General features: G+C 39.9%; 1 protein-coding gene across 5 annotated transcripts in view; it reads left to right on the top strand.

Annotated features, from left to right (window-relative positions):
• The window catches only part of carmil3 (capping protein regulator and myosin 1 linker 3), a 95,009-nt gene extending 76,922 nt beyond the window's left edge, over nucleotides 1–18,087 (top strand). Inside the window, exons 27-40 of one of the 5 annotated variants that reach the window (XM_084913747.1) lie at nucleotides 323–498; nucleotides 585–672; nucleotides 2,827–2,952; nucleotides 5,891–5,957; nucleotides 7,339–7,526; nucleotides 8,239–8,318; nucleotides 10,825–10,944; nucleotides 11,861–12,026; nucleotides 13,194–13,569; nucleotides 14,866–14,972; nucleotides 15,072–15,279; nucleotides 15,601–15,672; nucleotides 15,994–16,113; nucleotides 17,339–18,087. In XM_084913747.1, coding sequence (XP_084769873.1) covers nucleotides 323–498; nucleotides 585–672; nucleotides 2,827–2,952; nucleotides 5,891–5,957; nucleotides 7,339–7,526; nucleotides 8,239–8,318; nucleotides 10,825–10,944; nucleotides 11,861–12,026; nucleotides 13,194–13,569; nucleotides 14,866–14,972; nucleotides 15,072–15,279; nucleotides 15,601–15,672; nucleotides 15,994–16,113; nucleotides 17,339–17,379 — 1,935 coding nt within the window. In that variant the 3' untranslated portion in view covers nucleotides 17,380–18,087. Of the gene's footprint in view, nucleotides 1–322; nucleotides 499–584; nucleotides 673–2,826; nucleotides 2,953–5,890; nucleotides 5,958–7,338; nucleotides 7,527–8,238; nucleotides 8,319–10,824; nucleotides 10,945–11,857; nucleotides 12,027–13,193; nucleotides 13,570–14,865; nucleotides 14,973–15,071; nucleotides 15,280–15,600; nucleotides 15,673–15,993; nucleotides 16,114–17,338 lie in introns of all 5 variants that reach the window. The other 4 variants (XM_084913746.1, XM_084913748.1, XM_084913750.1 and 1 more) reach the window with 4 other exon arrangements.
• Nucleotides 18,088–18,452: the final 365 nt, after the last annotated feature.

Raw genomic sequence — 18,452 nt, 5'->3', positions numbered from 1 at the left:
AATTTCAACTTACTTGAGCATAATTTACATCCCTGTTTATGCTGCCTAATTTTGTTATTATGCTAGATGCTGCATTTGTAATTTGCATTTGTTAAGATCAATTAAAAAACAACAACAAAAGAGCCAAAAATGCAGGTTTAGATAGTTGAGGTGTGTTTTTGCCCAAATGTCTGATAAACAGAACATCTTGAAGAGACAAATGGATTATATGAATTATTAATACAAGTTTTGGGCATATAAATACGTATTTATAGCTAATCCATCAGCTGTAGGCGACATATATATATGTAATGATACATGTCTTGGGACACTTCTACTCTAGGTGGTTGTGGACTCCATGGTGTCCCTTTGCCGTGAGTTGTGCCCCATGTCCTGCTCAGCAGCTGAGAGACTGAGTCCACCTTTGTCGTCCATCTCTGAACAAGTTTCTATCCCTCGCTCCGCCATCCGCAACGCCCTGATGGAGAGGGCTGCAGAGGACATCAACAGAGCTCTGGAGTAAGAAAGCGAGTGGTTTAAAAAGTTCTAGAGAGGCAAACAACTTCGAGATACTGATTGAACTGTTATTACTTTCTCTATCCCAGAGAAGTGAAGCTGTCTGTGGTCTCCTATCTGACCAACTCCATAGTTGATCAGATTCTACAAGAGCTCTACACCACCCATAAAACCCTGGTACTGGTAATATCACTTTACTGCATGCCTTCTTGTAGATTCTAGAAAAAAATGTTATTTGAATGTAAAGCTGGAATCTGTTTTGTACTAAGACATAATTAAATTTATAATATGACTATATGAAAAAAAAACAACCAAAATGATCCGCGTTTGTCTGAACTGTGCAAATAACAGGAAAAGCTCACCTCAGTTTCTTTTTTTTTTTTTACCACACATGCATAAAACATTACAGATTTCACTTTAGGTTTGTGTTATTTGAAGTTATATTCATAAAGAAAATTGTTTGCTGTGTTGGGAATTGCAGTCTATTAAATATGTCGCTGAAGGAAGGAGATGGTTATCTTGTAGAATTAGCATAAAAATTGAAAACAGGGCGAAACTGCCAACTTGGCTCTATTCAAGTAAAATAACTGTCAGGACACGTCATGTGCTGGACTATTAAGCCTTTTTGTCTCCATCAAGCCTTAAGCAATAACATCCACTTATATTATATCCCCAAATATCCATTTGTTTTTTCTCTTTAATCAAAAAATTAAAGATAAAATGAATCTAATTTGTTACCCCAAAATGATTTTTTATGACTTGTGTACACTCTACACTTTATTAGCTACACCTGTTTAACTTCACCTTAATGCAAATGTCTAATCAACCAGTCAGCAGCAGTTCAGTGCGTTTATGTACTTAGATATGGTCGTGATAACCCACTAAAGTTCAAACCAAGCTTCAGAATCAGGGAGGGACTTTGAACTTGTCCCATTTGTTGGTGTTTTAGAAACTGTGGATCTACTGGGATTTTCCCCCTCATCACCATCTCTAGGGTTTATGGAGAATAGTCCAAAAAAGAGAAAATACCCAGTGAGCAGCAACTCTCTAGGCGAAAATGCCTGTTTGATAAGAGTTCAGAGGAAAATGGCCAGAGTGCTTTGAGCTGATGTGATGGCAACCGTACCTCGAATAACCCCTTGTTATAACCAAGTTATGCATAAGAGCACTTTTGTAGTATCATCCAGTAGATTATGAGTAATTGAGCAGAGGGTCTACAATACTTGTGTCACCACTTTGCAATATGTTTATCAATGCAAAGCAATTATAAAGCTCCTGTGCACCTCCAGTGAACAACAGTGAAATGTTCTCTATCGTGTGTTCCCATAGCAGCCCATTTAAAATAAATTTATAATAACAAATAAATACATCCTGGAAAAGTACCCATTATGTGCATATATACATAATGATGTCTAACCGAATTAAGAAAGTCCTCTACGCTGTGGACATTCATTCATTATATTCCATATGATGCTTTCAAACATTAATATTGTTATGGATGTTGTCTTTCAGTGCTGCTATAACTCTGGTATATTTATTGCACATCGCACACATGGTTGATAAAATAATAATCCTACCTCCAGCCGTACCAGTGTACAGGCACAGGATAGGAAATTTCTCAAGATCATAATGAAATATCAGCGAAGTTAAAATTGAAACTGAAAACATTTAGTTCAGACATGTTAATAAAAACTCTGAACTGTACAAGCGTAGTTTGGATAAATTCTTCTTCGTTATTCCAGGTGAACAGTAGCATACTAATGCGTGCAGTTATCTGAAGAAGACACCCTGGTTCGCATGTCATTAACATATACAATGAAGATATATAGGTATAGAGCTTTGTTCTTTAAAGAGAATATTGAGCTCAGAGGCCAGATAACAACTTTATTTAAGCTGGTTAAGGACATGATGAGACCCTCCCGGGCTCTCCTGTCCATAAAATTAAATTGTTTAAAATGAAACCAGCGGAAAAGCAGGGAAAAAATCGACTCTTAGTAATAACACGGCCTCCCCTGCTCTGCTTGGCATTCAGTTCACCACGTCTGCTGTTACATCTCATTCTCCTTTCTCTCTTTTGGTGCAATGCCGGTTTGTCCTCTATCTTGCCTTACTCTGCTTTGATAATCAAGATATTGTGTTTAATTCATATTCTTCATGGGCTTTACGAACGGTGGTAAAGTACTTTGTTTGTGAGCTTCTCAGGTACAAGGGCAGACATGCCTCTCCTCCCAGATAGCATTTAAGGATATATTTCCAGATGTCATCACTGCGCGAGTGTGAGCGTTTGTGTCTATGCAATGATACGTGCCTTTGATGTGTGTGTTGCATCAGCTGCGGCAGGTGTCTCAGGCAAAGCGTTGGGATGATGTCGGGACGGGCAGACGCACTGTCAGACAGTCCAGAATAGTCGAGTCTCTGGAATTCCCCGATGAGGACTTTGGTGTCAACCTGGGAATAGTAAGTGTGAGAGACACACGCTGACCTCATGTGCACACTTAACAAGAATGAGCTTCTTCATTTTAAAAGAAGCATGTCTGATTTCAAGGCATGGATATAATACTTAACTGACTGCACCTAAAACAAGTGTTAAGAACAAAACCAGTTTTCAGAGACAAAAGACAGAGGAAGAAAAGTTACATTTGATTTGATGGTTTAGAAGAGCCAAAGCAAACAATGGAAAGATGTCCACCTTTGACCTGTATTTTAAAAGATTAATAAAACATTCATTCTTCCAGATGTGCTATTGTTTTCCACAACCCCAAAAATTGGGTTCACACCACATAAAAATCAACCAAATCTGGTGAAAGGTTCTCATCCATCTCTGACTTCCTCAAATTGGGGGAGTTTGCATAAATGTAAGGTGTGATTTTTTTTTTTTTTAATTCACCCTCATAATTTCATGACTCCCGGACAAATAGTGGGAGAAATATTTATTAGATCCTCTGCTGAATTTGTACATTTGCTCAATGGTAGTTTGTAGTTTCATTAAAGAAATCAACCAGAAATCCACTGAAAACACAAAAAAGTTCTAAATAAATTTTTAATGTCATTGAGAAAAATAATGATTTGAAAGCAAAACATGGCTTAGTACTTGGGCTAGAAACCCTTGTTGTCAAACATAGCGGTAAGGTGCTTCTTGTAGTTGGTCACCAGGCTTGCACATATCTCAGAGGGATTTTATCCCACTCCTCTTAACAGAAACTCTAAATCCTGTAGGTTTCTTGGCTGCTGCCTGGCAACTCGACACTTCAGCTCCCTCAACAGGTTTTCTAAAGGGATGAGATCTGAGAATGGCCAGGCCACTCCATGACCTTAATGAGCTTCTTCTTTAACCACTCTTTTGTTGGCTTGGTGGTATGCTTTGGTTCATTGTCATGCTGGAAGATGCGTCACTAACCCATCTTCAGTGTTCTGTCTGAGGAAGGGAGGTTCTTGTCCAATACTTTACAGCACATGGTCCTGTCCATTGGTTCATCACTGCTGTGAAAAGTCCTATACCATTAGCAAATAAACAGCCCCAAACCACGTTTCTGCCACTGTGCTTGACTGTGGTGATGGTGTTCTTTAGATCATACTCTGCATTTCTCTGACTATGCGGGTTGAGTTGATTTCAAAGAGTTTGGTTTCATCTGACTGCAGCACTTTCTCCCAAGTCTTCTCTGCCAGTGAACATCTAAATGTTGGAGACATAAGATGGGCCTGTGCATGCGCCTACTTGAGCAGGGGGGCTTGGTGGGCTCTGCAAGATTTCAACTCATTACAGCGTAGTGTGTTACCACTGGTGTTCCTGGTGACTGTGGTCCCAACTGCCTTCATATCATTAAAAAGCTCCTCCTGTGTAGTTTTGGGCCAATACACTACGTTTCTCATGATCATCCTAACCCCATTCGGCAAGATCTTACATGGAGCTCCAGAATGAGGATCATTTTATATTTCATACATTTCCAAATATTCACACCAACAGTCGTCACCTTCTAATCAAACTTCTTGTTGATGGTCTTGTTGCTCACTGCAGACTTGTGCAGGTCTACAAGCTTGTCCTTAATGTCCATTGACGGCTCTTTGGTCTTGGTGATGGAAGGGTTGGAATGGAAGAAACTGATTCTGTGGACAGGTGTGCTTTATACACATAACAAGTCGACATCAGGAGTGGCTGTAATTGATTTAATCAATTGTAATCTGTGTTTTGCATGGGCACGCAGCCAATCTATGGGAGCCAGAATTCTGGGTGGGATCTTGGGAATAAAAGTTCACTCAGTGACATGCAAATCAATACTTTTATGCAGTGTAAATTGTTTTTTTTTTTCTGGATTTTTGGTATTCTGTTTCTCTCCATGAAAATTTGAGACTTTTAATTTCTTTGTGTTCAGCAGGGGATCGAATAATTATTTCACCCACTGTATTCACATTAAATTTTCAAATGGATGCTCTCCTTGCAGTTTGTTGCTTTGTTGCCTGTTCGGTTTGTCACTGTCTAATTTGAAACTAAACTTCTCACTAAAATTGCTGTGAAACCTGTGTTCAGTACAGTGTCCTCATCACCTGGCTTTTTAAGTGAGCATCCTTTGATCCAGAATCCCTCTGTGATCCAGGCCCTTCTGCGTGCTCAGATTGCAGGGATATTGAAGAACTTTTACAGAATCTAAAGTTGTTTGAGATATATATATATATATATATATATATATATATATATACATATATATATATATATATATATATATATATATATATATATATATACATAGCACTAAAGGTGGTTCAAACATTAAAAAGTGCTATTTTAAAAATATATTATAACATTTTGGGCACAGAATGAGAAATTTAAAAAATCCCAACTAAGAAGAAGGAGGCCTTTCATATGGGATAACATGATTTGACCAGATACACACGGCACGTGGAGATATTAGCCTTAAAAATTTAATAGTTTTCTCTATTAAATATTGGAAAACAGGTAAAACATTCAGTGTCCCAATGCTTGATTCACTTCTGTTTACTGGTGCAGTTTTGCTGTTGAAACTCTGATCCGTTCCACCATACTGACGCTCAGAGCTGGTTACAAACAAATTGTGTTGAACAAGAATTACATTTTTTCAACTTCAGATCAACCAGCTTTTCTCCTTATTGTGACTCTTCTCAAAATCAAGACAAATCCCACACTTCCTGTACCCTTCAACATGCTGTTTCTGGATCTTTTCATTGCCTTTGCTTTACTCCAGTTGGATTTTCTGTGAAATACTGTACTTGTATGTCATTGATCTACTTTATTTCATTCATTTATTTTAGCGAGGATGGGATACTTTTGTCCATTTAACTTTTTTGTGCGTTGTAATTGTGTTATAAGTGAAGTGAAGGCATCTAAAAACATTTGTGTATGTACAACGATCTCTTACAAAAGGACACCATGGCCATTAAGAAGCGGAGCTCCAGAACTAGAAGAATTCGACCCGTCTCCACCAGACTGAGTGAGTGTTCAGTCTGTAGTCGCAAATTATTGCTGTCACGTGCTAAAGTATCGTGAAATACAATACTGTGCAAAAGTCTGAAGTCACCACTCATTCCTTTATATTTTGTTTCAGAATTTGTTGTAAAAGCTTTTGTGTACTAGTTCTCCTTCTGCTTTCAGAAGGCCTTTCAGAGTTTTTCTTTGGACATGTTTTTTCACTCATTTTCAGTCCAGTCCTTGTATCTAAGCATTTTCAGAGAATTGATTTTATTTCATTTATTTATTTATTGTGAAGCCACTTATCACTGACCTATCAATCATGCAAGCGAAAGAAGACACCTCATTCGAGGGATGAACCAGTGTTGTGTCTACACATGACAGACGACTTAGCAAAGAACCCACTTTTAATTGCGTCTATGGTACTGTGTTACAGTCCCCCAAAGAACTGCCTAATTTTTTCCCCTTTTTTTGTTAGATCTACAAAAAATATTGATTGACATGCAAAAAATAATATGTTTGCACCAACAAGGTGATTCTCAAAGAGCTATTAGACCACAAGTTGTCAAATCTCAGCGTGGTGTACTGTGTGTCCTGAGGAACCTTGACAAGGAAAAGACAAAAACACTAAAGTGGTAGGCCTAAAAAACAATTTACAGCAGATGAAAGGTATCTAATAATCATGTCTTTAAGAAATAGAGACGTTGGGAGACCTGATACAGGACTTGACATGCATCCATCCTCCAATGCAGTATTAGTCATGGATTGGCCTCCATGGCTCAGACCTAAGCATTATTAAAGCAGTGTGGGATCATCTTGATAGAGAACAGAACGAAAGCCTGGAGAACTGTTCCTGAAGACCATGTAAAGAAATTAAGAGACAGAGTTCAGGCTGTGTTGAAGAATAAAGGTGGACAAACTTCCATTTCCCAGCAAAATATGGAGTCATGAAGTATGGCTTGAGACTTTTGCACATTACTGTTTTATATAGATAGCCAATACCAGGGCAAGAGTCACTTGAGCTTTCATTTTTTTAGTCAATAAAGTAGTTTTTCGTCTACAGAAATGAATGTCCAACATGGCATAATGACATAAGAGATAATGTTGTTTCACTTGGGCTGTAATTAGTATAGTAATATTTCTGTAGATAGAATGAAGCATTATTATAAAATAATATTGTTTTCTGACACGAACCCAACCATGGGACAGCCTTTTCCCCACTAGTGGGATTTGTCTTCTAACAGGAAGCATTTTTTCTCATTTCAAAAGCAATAAAAATGTGAAATTCACAAGCTGATTGCAAATTTAGTCTAATCATGCATTTAATTCCAATCAAAGAGGATTTTATCAGTGGTATTGCATAAATGAAGTTCTGTCACAATCCATTTCCCTTCCTGTCAAAGGTTTAGGTGAGGAGCCCAGTTCCTCTCCGACACCTTCAGCTCCACCTCACTCTGCCCCTCTTACCCACTCGGCATCATGGGAGTGTCTGTCCACTCTCCCCACCAATGGATCCCCGTTACGCCACGTGACCCACGCCAGGCCACGCCCGCCACGGCGACACAGAGCAGGACACCTACCTCCTGAATCCGTGAGTTTGTGACTTTGCAGTGACATTTGACCATGTTATGAGCTTCAGTGGGCAGGGATCAGTGTCCCCTCCAGACTAGCAGCTGCTTCCACAGGATGTATACTGACCAGTTTCACTGGGCTCTTTTTAAGTGAGTTTTTATTGCGCCTGTAGCACCACTGTATGTGTTTAACTGGCCTATTTTGATCTGATACTACAACATGAACTTCAGTCCATGTGTTTCCACAAAAGTGCACAGAGGGAGGCAAACGAGAGAAAGTAAACCAAACATGGCTTTTCTGAGGTGTTTTTTTCTTTTTTAAATCTCTTGGCTGCTGCATGTGAACTTTTGTTATTCATCTTGTTTTCATTGCCAGCAGCACCTTCCAAAAATAAGCTCTCTTTAAAATACACGTGTCTCTGTGATTCAAATGGTAATCATGCGCAGCCATCTCCCCTGGGCCGCAGGGCAGCCGCTAACTTAGCAGCTTGTTTGTTTCGAGACTTTGTAAAGCTTTTTCCCCCCTAAATCAGTACAAACTGAGTTAGGGCAGCATGATGAAGAGCTGTTTTACAAACAGATTTCTGTTGGCAGCAGATTCAGGTTTATCAGCCAGCCATTAGAAATGATAATAACTTTTGTCAGCCTTTCATCCCCTTTGTCGGCATGGCAAGACTGATCGTTGTCATACTGTATGTGTGTGTGTGTGTGTGTGTGTGTGTGTGTGTGCAGCATTGCTCTGAGAATGGAGGAGTCAACATGCTGGAGGACGGACTGCCTGATTTCTACAGCAAACGAGTTTTACCTGACAGGTAGACACCAGAATCGACTCAGTCTCTGTGCAGTCATTAAGTATGTGATAAATTCTTTACTACACTGAGCCCCGAGGACGACACACAAGACAAGACATTGAGGGAACTGTGTCTTACATCTGGTGTATCAGTAAAACCTGTTTTCTATTGTTTGTCATTTAAACAGTAAAATGAAAAACAAACACACAAAAAACAACATACAAATAAAGTACAATGTACCATTTTCCATTGTAGTTTCTTTTCCCTGCATTTCTTAACCACACATTTAATTTTACCTTGTACTTTTTGTTGAAACGCCTGCTTCTGGACACATTTCACAGCCATTCTTGGTTTCCACTAAAGTAGCTTTGTATGACTCACAGTTCAAAATAATCATTTTTTCTATCACCTTAGGTCTTCGAGTCATCCTTTGTTTGAAACAAACTGTTGTATCTTCCTTCCTCCTCCCTTTAAGTCAGCTTTCTGATGACTTTTTTTACCTCACTGACAAAAGATTTAACAGACGGTGTGAGAACCAGTCAAGTCACTGATATCATACAGCACTAAAAGCAAAAAAAAAATTCTGAAAGTGAGCATTTAGACATATGTTCACTCATATTTCAGCATTTACAACTTTGTTTAATATCGGCATCTACGATTGTAGCATTGTACACCGTATGACGGAGAAGAAGGAAGGGCAATTTCTGAATGTTAAGAAGAGCACATTAGCTGTGTCTAAAGAATGCAAACGGTGCATTTTGATTTGCTGTTTAAATCTTTGCAAGAACTCTGCAGTTGTGAACCCGTGATAAGTTTTAAGGAGTAAAAACACAAAGCTGGAGACTTGCTGCTGGACATAGTGGAACATTTAGCAGCTAAGAAACCACATATTTTGTTGATAGAGACCGAGTGCAGTGCTTAAAGGAGAGTAATTACCAGAGTTACCAACTGTCACTGCAGAACAATCCTAATGATATTCAGTATGTGCTCAATGTGTCAGTGAGTAACTGTTTGCTAAGTCTTTCACCATGTCAGTATATGAGGTGATTAAAATTCCAATGTTACTCCCCACAAAAGTGGGAATAAAATCAGTTATGCACATTTAAGTCAATTACAGTATGCTATTCACTGGAAAAATTCCCATGTTCCCAATTTTTCTGGGCAGCGTTGGTATATTGGTGGTGCCATGTGGATAAGTGACTGAAGCTGCATCCTCAAAGACTCAAACCCAGAAGGAAATGTTGGCAAAGAAGATGGAACTAAGTGAAAATAATAAATAATGAATGAACTTAAGGATAGCTGATTGACTCTGCAGTCCCTCTAACCTCTGCACAGAATGAACATATTTAAGTTTATTTTTTTTACTTTTGCAGGATTTCAGCTGTTTTTTGGGGTACTTAGGAATTTGTAACTAAAAACTACATGTTCCTACACTACTTGCAAACTACCTTGAAATAAATAGTCTATATAGCCACTAGCATACCAGTGGAATATTTAACAGCTGAACTATTTTCTTTAAATCTGAGCAATCTCTGGACACCAAAAACAAAGTTTAAAGTGGTGTAAGTATTGAATTTAAATTGATCAGGCAAGCACAACACAGCTGCAGATGGATGCCAGAATTTTCCCAAATTTGAAGATAAATAGATGTTGAGTTGCTGACATGTTAGCCCTATCAATAAATAAGGCCAATTTATTATTTTATTATATTTCACAGCCTTGTTTTCAAGTCACAATCAATTTACCATAATCTAGTTAATGTTGTATAAGAAATTAAAACCAATTTTTTTACTTTATGAATATACTGTATGTGTAAAATAAAGTATGAATTATTACATAACTTTTTATTTGCGTTACTATCCCAAATAACCAAAGTATTTCTAGTATTAGGTCAGTGCTGAAAAGCTACACAAGCTATTTTTAAACATATTTAACACAAAACTGCTTTTTTAAATGAGTAATTATATGTGTTTTAGACTATTTCCAAAGTTTGGGTTAAGGTTTTGGTGTAGTGTAAGATTTTCTATATTTATGTAAAGTGAAGCTCATTTTAAGCATTATTCCTTTAGATGTCATAGCTTAGTAACATTAACTGTTTGGTAAAATCGGCATGATTTTGCATCTCAAAGCTGGGCAGCACTATGTAAATGATGGTTAACCCTGCAAGTGTTTTAAAGTTACATGCCAGCATATGCTTCATGCTCAGCAGCAGTGTGCTTAGGCAGCAGAAACACTGCTTCTGTCCAGAGTATTAAACCATGCTTTCAGGACTCGGCATACTAATTATGTTTCCTGTTATTGTCAAACGGTTCATTCAAATATTGTAGTCTGATGTTAATTCTGGGTTCAGCCTGCCACTTATGACTTTCACAGAATACTGATAAATACTGGCTGCTGGCTGATTGCATTAACAAAACAAAACAGTCCAAATGATGCAATCTAGCTTTAATCTCACTGTGTGTGCCTACCCTCTTACCCAATGCTTTAGTTTACTCATTCTGTTTTTTTCTCTACTTTTCACTTTCAGTCAGTTGTCGTCCCTGCATCAGGCCCAGTCTCTGAGGAGGAAGAAAAGACGAAGTGTGTTGTCCATTTTCTCAGGATTCCGCAAGAACCGCAACTCCACCATCTCTAATCAGGACTCGGAGTGAGTATGCAGCACAGGAGCCGAGTGGAAGAAGTGGAGGAAAGTAACATTTAAGAGCACACACCCAGAGAATGAGATGGCGGTTAAATTAATCCAGCGCTGGGCATTAACGCCACTTCAAAACTTCATGAATATTTGAATAGGAGAAAATATTTCCCCATCCCCAGCTATTTTCCTTTGCTTTGAATTTATGGTGCTGGATGCATTTGAGCTACTGTTACATAATGGCGCTGGAGTTAGAAAGCGTTGGGGGAAAAAGTTTGCAAACTTTTTTTTTTAAAAAGAAAAATCATTTGCACAGATTAACAGCTGAGTGGGGGAGAATAGCACTTAATAGGCGCACTTTGTTCGCTTAAACTACACAGCTGCACGAAACGGACGAAAAGGTTTCTCAGCGAGAGCCGCAGTTTGTTTTTCAGCTCAGAGGTGTGCTTTAAAAAAAAACGGTGATGCCTTTGCCTCTGCTGGTTAACAGCCTTGCTGCGGTGCAGGAATTTCACACATATGCTGTAGACCGAGTCTACAGGAGTCTGAAAGAGATGCATAAAAGCAAAGATGACTCATCTGAGGGGAAGTTATAGATGGAAATAGTTTCTTAAATACAGTATGCTGCATTTTGTAAGCTTTCACCTGCAGATTGTTGCTAAGCAATCAAAGAGATTGTTTGTTGCTGCGTTCACTTGGCTTGCTCTCTACATTCATTTCTTTTGTTTTTTAACAGCAGCACATTGTGTAGGATGTAAGCTGTTGCACTTCAGAAAAACTGCAGTGTTTCAAACTGATGGCATAGGAAGCGTGTTACTGTAAATTCATAAGCATAATAATATTGTATGCAAAAAAAATGTAGTGTATGGTTTATGATTGAAGTCAATTAGAGAGACCAGTGCTGAAAAGTCTGTCTTTTTCTGTCCAGCAGCGCCTCAGAGAATGTCTACTCCATGATTCAGCATCCTAAAGACGCCGTGAGGCCGGAGAGCGTTGTCCCAGGAGCAAATGGGAGCATGCCTTCACCTCACCCAACTCAGAGCATGCCGGTGCATGGGATGAGAACTGCCAGCCCCCCCTGCCTCATCCAAAGACAGGTACAGTGCTGTGAAAAGTTGGCTTTTGTAGATTCACTAATGTCTCTAACTAACAGGGGCAACAATGACACCCCCCAAGTCAAGGAATGTTTTTACAGGTGGAGGACACTGACATTTTTCCCTCCTCATCTTTTCTGGCTGTTTTTCACTAGTCTTGCATTTAGCTAGGCTAGGGTCAGTGTCACAACTGGTAACATGAGGTGATACCTGGACCCTACAGATGTTGCGCAGGTAGTCCAACTCTTCCAAGATGGCACATCAGTCCAGCTATTTCCACAAAGTTTGCTGTGTCTCCTCCATCTCAGGAGGCAGGCAGTTGCTCTAGCAGAGCTGAACAAGGCTGTAGAAGGTCCCTAACCCATCAGCAGGACTGGTATCTGCTGCTTTGTGCAAGGAAGAAAAGGATGAGCACTGTCAGAGCTACAAGTAGGACACTGGTGTGAATGTCTCTAACCAAACAATCAGATACAGACTTTATGAGGGTGGCTTGAGGCCCCTACGCTGGTGCAGTGGGTCCTGGGTTCCTCCTGGTGCACGACAATGTTGCAGCTACATCTATATCCTTTTCTCACCATTGTAATCTGATGTGTTTTCAAAGTGTTCATTTTTTTGAAATTGCATTCCTCAGGGCTTTGCCAAACACAGTGACTTGATAAAAGTGTTTAATAGTTAAAGAAGATTTTAAAGTTTAAATTAAATGCTAATGCATTTCTATTTCCATTTCTTTTTCAAGTCTGCTTCCAGTTTAATTCATGAGTGAGCAGCTGCTACTTCTTTCTATAGTTCTACATGACATGTAACAGTGCATGGCCGTGTGCTGTCCGAGCCACCTGCTGTTCTCAGCCTTTTTATGTGTCTTATTGTAGTAGCTTGCCTAAGGTGTGGAGGGCTATTTAAACTCTGTGCTGAGGGACGGCTTGGATTACTCCAATTCTCTCTTAAGTAGAGCCCGTGGATCCTTAGTGATCATTAAGGGGATTTGAGGACATCCACTGCAAAAAATGAACGATAATTTAATTTTGTTATAATTGAATTCAACAGAATACATTTTAATTAAGGCCTTCGCTTTCTCTATTGTTAGCACCAGATTAGAGAGTTATGCTATTCATTAAATCATCAGCGATTTGACTCGTTCTAACTGTGTCCGTGACTTCTGTCCTCATCCAGTCCACAGACCTGGTCAGCATGGTGTACAGCTGCATCGGGGCAGAAATCGAAGACTCCGATGGCAGCAGCAGCAACTGTGACATCAAAGGGACAGACCAGGATGCTGACAGATCAGTCACCATCTCAGATGCCCCGACAGATACTCGAACTAACGGCCACGTGGTGTCCTCCAAACAACAGACGGACAGACAGATGGAGACAGCCAGGCAGGAGAGGATTGTGCCCCTGACAGACTCGCGGACTGAGATAGAGGATAATGTGCAGAGCAGCGGAGGTGGAATCGAGGCCCCCGGTGGGCCAAGGCCAGAGCCGCCTCCACAGAGTGCTAAGCCCAGTTTGGCTGTCATGAGGCAGAGACACCTGCAGGAGAGTTTAGGTATTGCAACTTAAACAACAACTGAAGTTCTGTTAAAGTATAATATTGTATAATGTCCCTATTGGATAAATAAGTATCCAACATGATAATAATCACATGGTATAAATATGATGATAAAATAATAAATGATGAAGACTCAGGTGTGACTCTTATTAGAATGACTGATAATAATGATAATTCTAAAAATAGACTCACATCTGTACACATGGCACAAATGCATGTGGTTGACCGTGATATATTTTTAGATCACTGTCTTGTTGAATAAAAGTTCAAAGGGAAAACAATCAGAAGATGCCATGTTTTTAAAGAAGAAAAAAAGCAGAAAACTCACAAAAGCTCCAAAGACCGTGTAGACGAGTATGTCAAAGTGTGTTTAATGAGAGATGCAGTACGAGAGCAGACGATGACATGATTGGCTTTGTCCTGAAGGATGGCTTCTTCAGCTATAGAGGCCTTTTGTGGTGAAAGAGCCATTGTTAAGTCTCAAGTCTAGACTTTTTAATGAGCAAAGCCTCCGAGTATTGTAGACTGCAGTCTGACTCAAAGGGAATTAAGAGATCACTGTAACAGAAGTGGTCATGGCATAAAATCAATGTTAAAGCCAGCAGTTTGGCGTTAAAACGGAGAAAGGGTGCAGGGATGTGCATCTTTATCGTCCGATTGAAATCCTTAATGCAAGCTGTGGACAGCAGCACATATAAATAGTTGTCTCTTAAAAGCTGGAGCAAGCTCTTAACACAGAAATGGAAAAGCAATCCAGGTTGGTTGGTTTTAATTTGCACAGTTTGTGCTTTCAGCCCCTTCAGCCAAAGGCTCCCATTCCCAGGTCCGTGTGAAATGTGTGCTGCTTGCCAATATTCCTGCTTCAGGTCTTATTCTGCTTTTCTTATCTTACGTCATGTATAGTGTATATGTACTGTTATAGTGGGGGATGCTCATATTAGACAAGTTTCAGATAATGAGTTTAGTCTATGAATAAATAAACACCGTGAGCCAAAAACCTCTTCAGGCTTCAGAAAGACGGGCTGTCTTTTTTTTCTTTGTTGGTTAGTTTTTGCTCTGTGTGACATCAAAGAGTGGATGTAGTTGTTTTAGGAGAACTAGCAGCAGCACCACCCACATTAGTGAGGGGCAGCCAATCAGAAGGAAACTGGCCTAAAGTCAGAGTGAAAAGAGGAAGTGGATGAACTGAAGACAGCTAAGAATAATTTTGACCTGTGAATCGTGCAAGGCTACTATAGAAATCCAGAAATAAATTGAGCTTTTTTTTGTGTTGGCTGCTTTTTGTTTTCCCAGAAGAAGCAGGGAGGCTGGAGGCAGAGGGAGACCAGTGTGAAAGAAAGCGTGAGGAGAAACAGAGAGGGCGAGGGCCAGAGGGAGAGCGTCCTCTCATTCCCAATAAGGTAACTATATGCTGTATGCGCTGTACGTACTATAAGAGAAAGCACATCTTGTTGTCATATTTTTCTGTTGCATAGTCAAATGTTGTGCTCCTCCATCAGCCCAGCTTGGATGTTTCTAGAGACAAGACCTCTCCAGATAAGGCCAAGACCTCCCCCGTCACCCCAGCAGAAGAACAAATCAATGATCAGAGGTGTTTACCTCCTGGTCAACCCATCGCTGAAGGTGAGGGAAGCACCGAGAGGATGAGCCCACCGGCGTCTGTCAAGCCTGGGATGGAAGCAGCAGATCCTGCCGTAATCAGTCACGGTAACCATGTCATTTTATATCTATGCACAGTCATAGCAGTCCAAAATGTCTCCTCTTTGTTTTTTCTTCTTTTTAAAAAATAAAGTAATAAACCTGGAACTTTAACATCACCATCACGAACGTTCTAGATCTTTACATTCCATGCATGGCCGTCTTCTTTTGCTCTTCAGTCACAGGAACCGTAAACACCCCCAAAAGTAAAAGGCCAGATCTCTAGCAGGCAGTGTGTTCTTAATGATGTGGATAGAAAGGGCAGATTGGCATAATAAGATGCAAATAATTGCTGTGATCTTCCCAATTAACGATAACCAACAAACACAGATGAGGAGGGAGGCCATAATGGATTTCCAGCTACATCACATCAGACCAGGAAGTCCAGCTCGTTTGACATAGGTACTGTGTGTCTGGTGCTGTGTTTGTTTCTGCAGCCCCGCTGTTGTGCATGCATTTTGTAGTACTGCGCACTAGTACGTAAAGATACAAATGCACGTCTTGTTTTTTTTTTGTTGTTGTTCATAATTCATAACAATGGCGCAACGCCTTTGTTATTTTTTTATCAAACAAACTCAGCGTGACTCTCCTATTTGATGTGCTTCCAACCCCGTAGAGCGTGCTGGCTGCGCATCAACTTGTTGCTTTATCCTGCATCCTTTATTCTGAGTTCCTGTACCCCACTATGTGTGTGTGTGTCTGTCTCATGCCATTTATTCCCAGGCATGGAACGGGATGTGCCCTACGATCTGGAGAGGTCTTCAGATCGCAGATTCCTTGTGAAAAAACCCTATTTCCCTCAGTGCAGAAACAGGTCTCTGGACTACCCTGCTGGGACCGGGTGTATGTATCCGTCTCTCTTTCCTGCAGATATGTGCGGTATGACGAGCAGCATGAAGTGCATGCGTGTTGAAATTTTTGCACAATGTATTTTTTTTTCTTTTGCTCCCCATCTTGTTTTTATAACAATAAAATCTTTCATTCATATTCCAAAATCTTCAGTAATTTGTTTTTAGCATTTGCGGAAGCCTAAACGTGTACACACTTAACAGAGATGAGTCATACCCTACATATTGAATGCAAGCCTCCTTTGCCTCAATTGGATTGCCAAAGAAAGAGATCATAAAACATAATTTAAAGATGGAATTTGGCTGTTTTCCAGATATGTCTCATTTCAGCTGGCAGCCGGATCTGACTCTGCTTGGGATTAGTGTGCTGTTAGATGAGACCTTCTCCCTTTTTCAAACGAGGACCTTTTATCTCCCCTCCTTTAATTGGAGCAGATTCTTTCCTTGATATCATGTTCCATTATTGTGCTAATTGGCAGTACGGTTTAGCTGATTCATCATCTCTTCCTGCTTTGAGCAGATTGACGCCGAATGTGAAAACCCCGGGGCCGTGGAATTCAGCTCTAATGACATTCCAAAAACTACTGCCAATTATCCCAGTAATACAGAACTATATATCAGCAAGCTGCTGCAGGGGACTCAATTATCATCCCTGTGAGAATGATAAAAGGCTCCACATGTCACGAGCATAAAAGCTGGTCATAAAGAGCGTGCGGGGTCCTCTGTGACCTGTCGGGATGAGTTTAGGTGTATTGGAAGTTTAAGCGGCGCATTGTCACGTTTGTGTTTCTTGTCCACACCGAGAGGTTCTTTTTTGCATGCAGCAGATAATATCTGAGCCTAGCTCCAGGTTTTTTTAAGCTCTAAGCTTTTTTTTGTCTCCACCCACTCATGCAAGCTTAAAAAGTTACGTTTGAAATATCACCTTCTAAAACTAATGCAGAAGACGGCCATCTGTTTCCATAGAAGTGCAGCTTTCAGTTTTATTTTATTTTTTGGCCACTTGGGGGCAGCAGAAACAAGCTGTGAACCGCTGACTGTTGACGAGTCATTGCTGTGACCACAACACATTTTATCGCCCTACATATTTCCGGATTGAGCTAAGCAGCAACATTAGCATTCATTCGGAGTAGTGTTCCAGTCTAACTGTGGAATTAAGTGTAATGTAGCTGTCTAGCATTTTTTTATTCCCACCACTCACAGTACATTTGCTTCTGTAGGTTATGAAAGCCCCCAGCTTGGTAACAGAGATGCATTATGACATTACCTGTGGACCAGGAGACGTTTGCTGGGAAGAAAGGACTTGGACGCGGAGGACTGGAGAGAGACAAGCTTTTAAAACTGTGGACTCGGCTGACAAAGATTCAACAGGATGTCTTTTTTTTTAAAAATATATTTTTATTTTTAATCCCTGCAAACATTTGTTGCTGAAAATGCATGTACTGTATGCCGGTTTTGACTGCTTGCACTCACTATTTTACTCTCAGGCATAAACAAAGCTCTACTTTTCATACAAACACAGTGGATCAGTGTGTCTCCAGTATGCTCACAAACAGCTGTTTTATGCATTTGTGCAAAAATCATTTAATATTGAAAGCGCGTCTTTTCATGCCCTATGTGTATTTAACTGACAATCTGTGACTTCTGAAAGTGAGTTTTGTAGTGTATTTATTCTAATTGGATGTATATACTGAATATATAACTGCACTAACCATTGTGGTAACTCTGCCAGTTAACAATCATGATTTTATTTGTGATAACATATCATTTGATAACCGTGTTTGTAAGTATGCTTTTGATGTATGCTGCCGGTGATGACTGAGAAACGTGTTACCATGCACTTCTGTCTCTCCAAGAGTATTTAAACTAGACAGTAGATCATTTTAATCAGATTTTGCGGGCCTGAAAATGAGTATTTTTTCTAAAAATGCTTCTATGAATCCGAATAAATAAAAGTGACTTTCCAGAAGGAAGTGGACTGCTGAAAGTTACTTTCACAATACATTACGCTAAATGTAAATATGTGTCAGAGTGGCATCCTAAAACGGGAACAGTTTAGCTGTCGTGATTTCACCATTTAGGCTGTGTTGTTGCTGAAGTAACACAGTGCTGTGCTTGTCTTGAGCCACCCGTCATTTCTTTATATTTTGCTGGGAAAATGGGAAATGGGTGAGCTATCAAAGCAAACATCCAAAGAAATGCATCACGAAAAAACAGAGGCTGTCATTTCTAATGAGCTTGAAAGTTACTATTTGTTACCGACTTTATTCTTTAACACAGCCTGAACTCTCTCAGGCAGATTTCTTGTAATTTCTTTAAGTAGTCTTCAGGAAT

The sequence above is a fragment of the Perissodus microlepis genome, chromosome 18 (genome assembly GCF_051167445.1).
Source record: "Perissodus microlepis isolate ML-2025 ecotype Zambia chromosome 18, ASM5116744v1, whole genome shotgun sequence".
In the NCBI taxonomy this organism is placed as follows: domain Eukaryota; kingdom Metazoa; phylum Chordata; class Actinopteri; order Cichliformes; family Cichlidae; genus Perissodus; species Perissodus microlepis.
Note: the sequence above shows the minus strand (reverse complement) of the source record. Positions and strands in the feature narration are given on the sequence as shown.